General features: G+C 34.0%; 1 protein-coding gene across 1 annotated transcript in view; it reads right to left on the bottom strand.

Annotated features, from left to right (window-relative positions):
* The window catches only part of LOC107641312 (NAC domain-containing protein 73), a 5,324-nt gene that overhangs the window by 1,761 nt on the left and 2,068 nt on the right, over positions 1–1,495 (bottom strand). Inside the window, exons 4-5 of the mRNA XM_021124012.1 lie at positions 673–1,271; positions 8–133 (exon numbers count right to left, since the gene is read on the bottom strand). Coding sequence (XP_020979671.1) covers positions 8–133; positions 673–1,271 — 725 coding nt within the window. The remainder of the gene's footprint in view (positions 1–7; positions 134–672; positions 1,272–1,495) is intronic.

Raw genomic sequence — 1,495 nt, 5'->3', positions numbered from 1 at the left:
TAATTTGATGATGTTGATGATGATGATGTTGTTGTTGTTGCTGATGATGATGATTTACATGTTCATGTACTACTTCATCACATGACCCTGATGCTTGAACTTCTCTTGCTGTTGAAGCCTCTCCTATTCCAACCTGATGAAAATCCTCCCAACCATATGATATATCATTTGCAACTGTTAATTAAACCGTCACTACTCAAATACATACATATCAATTTTTTGTTTTCATTAATTATATGACTTTTGCATGAGTCTATATATGGTTCTAATTTTCTGTTAATTAATTAGTTAGAGAATTTTCAGTGGTAGGTGAAGAAAAACAATTAGTGGTTGGGAATGACACTCATCTATGATCACACGCCATGTCCATACACCACAATTTCATGCGTTCTACCCAAGCAATATATATATATTTATATGCTATATATGCTTTCATGTTTTTCACTATTTTGGGTTTTTTTTTTTTTTTTAATTGTTGAAAAAATCCAGTGACTTGTTATATGTTTGGTGGATCAATCAACAACAATAAAGCTTATCATTATAAGTGAAACATCTTCATCACTGATATTAATTCATAAAGGTGGCTAAAATCCATCAAATTTCAACTTGTTATGTAAACAACAATTACTTATAAGAACTTGATCCTAATTCATAATAAATATTAAAACATACCTCATCAAAGTTTTTCCTAAATGGAATGAAGCTAAAATGATCCGATTTGAGGTGATGATGAATGTCCAAGGGATGAGTGAAGCTCGTGATTGGAGTATTATTAACTCCAACCACAGCAGACATCTCATCCCTATGACCGATGTTAATTTCCTTAGAAGAACAACTTCCACTCCCACTATCCCTTCTACTATTTTGTAATGGCTCTCCACTCCCTTCGGCCGTTGCGATGGTGGTGGTGGCGCTCCGATCGGACGACCAATTACACTGCCTAGGCTGAGTTTGGTAGAATATCTTAGACACAACAAGCTCTCCTTCTTTCTCCTCCTCATGTTGCCCCAAATGGTATTGATGCATCACCCAATTCGTCTTCTCCGGCTTCCGATTCTTGCCGAAGTTAGTGTAGAGTACCAAAATCTTCTTGCAACCCTTCTGTTTTCCGTTAACCATGACCGGTCTTGTTTTACCGGTCTTATGCCACCTTGTTTCTCCACCTTGCAAGTCACACTCATTTTGAATCTTTCTCCTCTTTCTTGTTCCTGTTGTGTATGCCTTTGAAGGCCTATGGAAGAAGTGTTTACTTAATCCATCTCTTGTTACTCCTAATAACATAATAATAATTTGAAAAAAAAAAAATCAAAGTTAGGTTCACTTAGCTGAACTAACTTCAACAACAACACAAACCCTTTTGCTTAAATTTCTATTTTGATCCTTTTTTTTTTTGTTAATACAAGGAGAGATTTAATTTTGTAAATACAATAATATATGATTAATAATAATTACTAAACAAAAATAATTTAGAAATGTTGGCATTTAAATGTTATAA

Source organism: Arachis ipaensis, chromosome B05, assembly GCF_000816755.2.
Source record: "Arachis ipaensis cultivar K30076 chromosome B05, Araip1.1, whole genome shotgun sequence".
In the NCBI taxonomy this organism is placed as follows: domain Eukaryota; kingdom Viridiplantae; phylum Streptophyta; class Magnoliopsida; order Fabales; family Fabaceae; genus Arachis; species Arachis ipaensis.
Note: the sequence above shows the minus strand (reverse complement) of the source record. Positions and strands in the feature narration are given on the sequence as shown.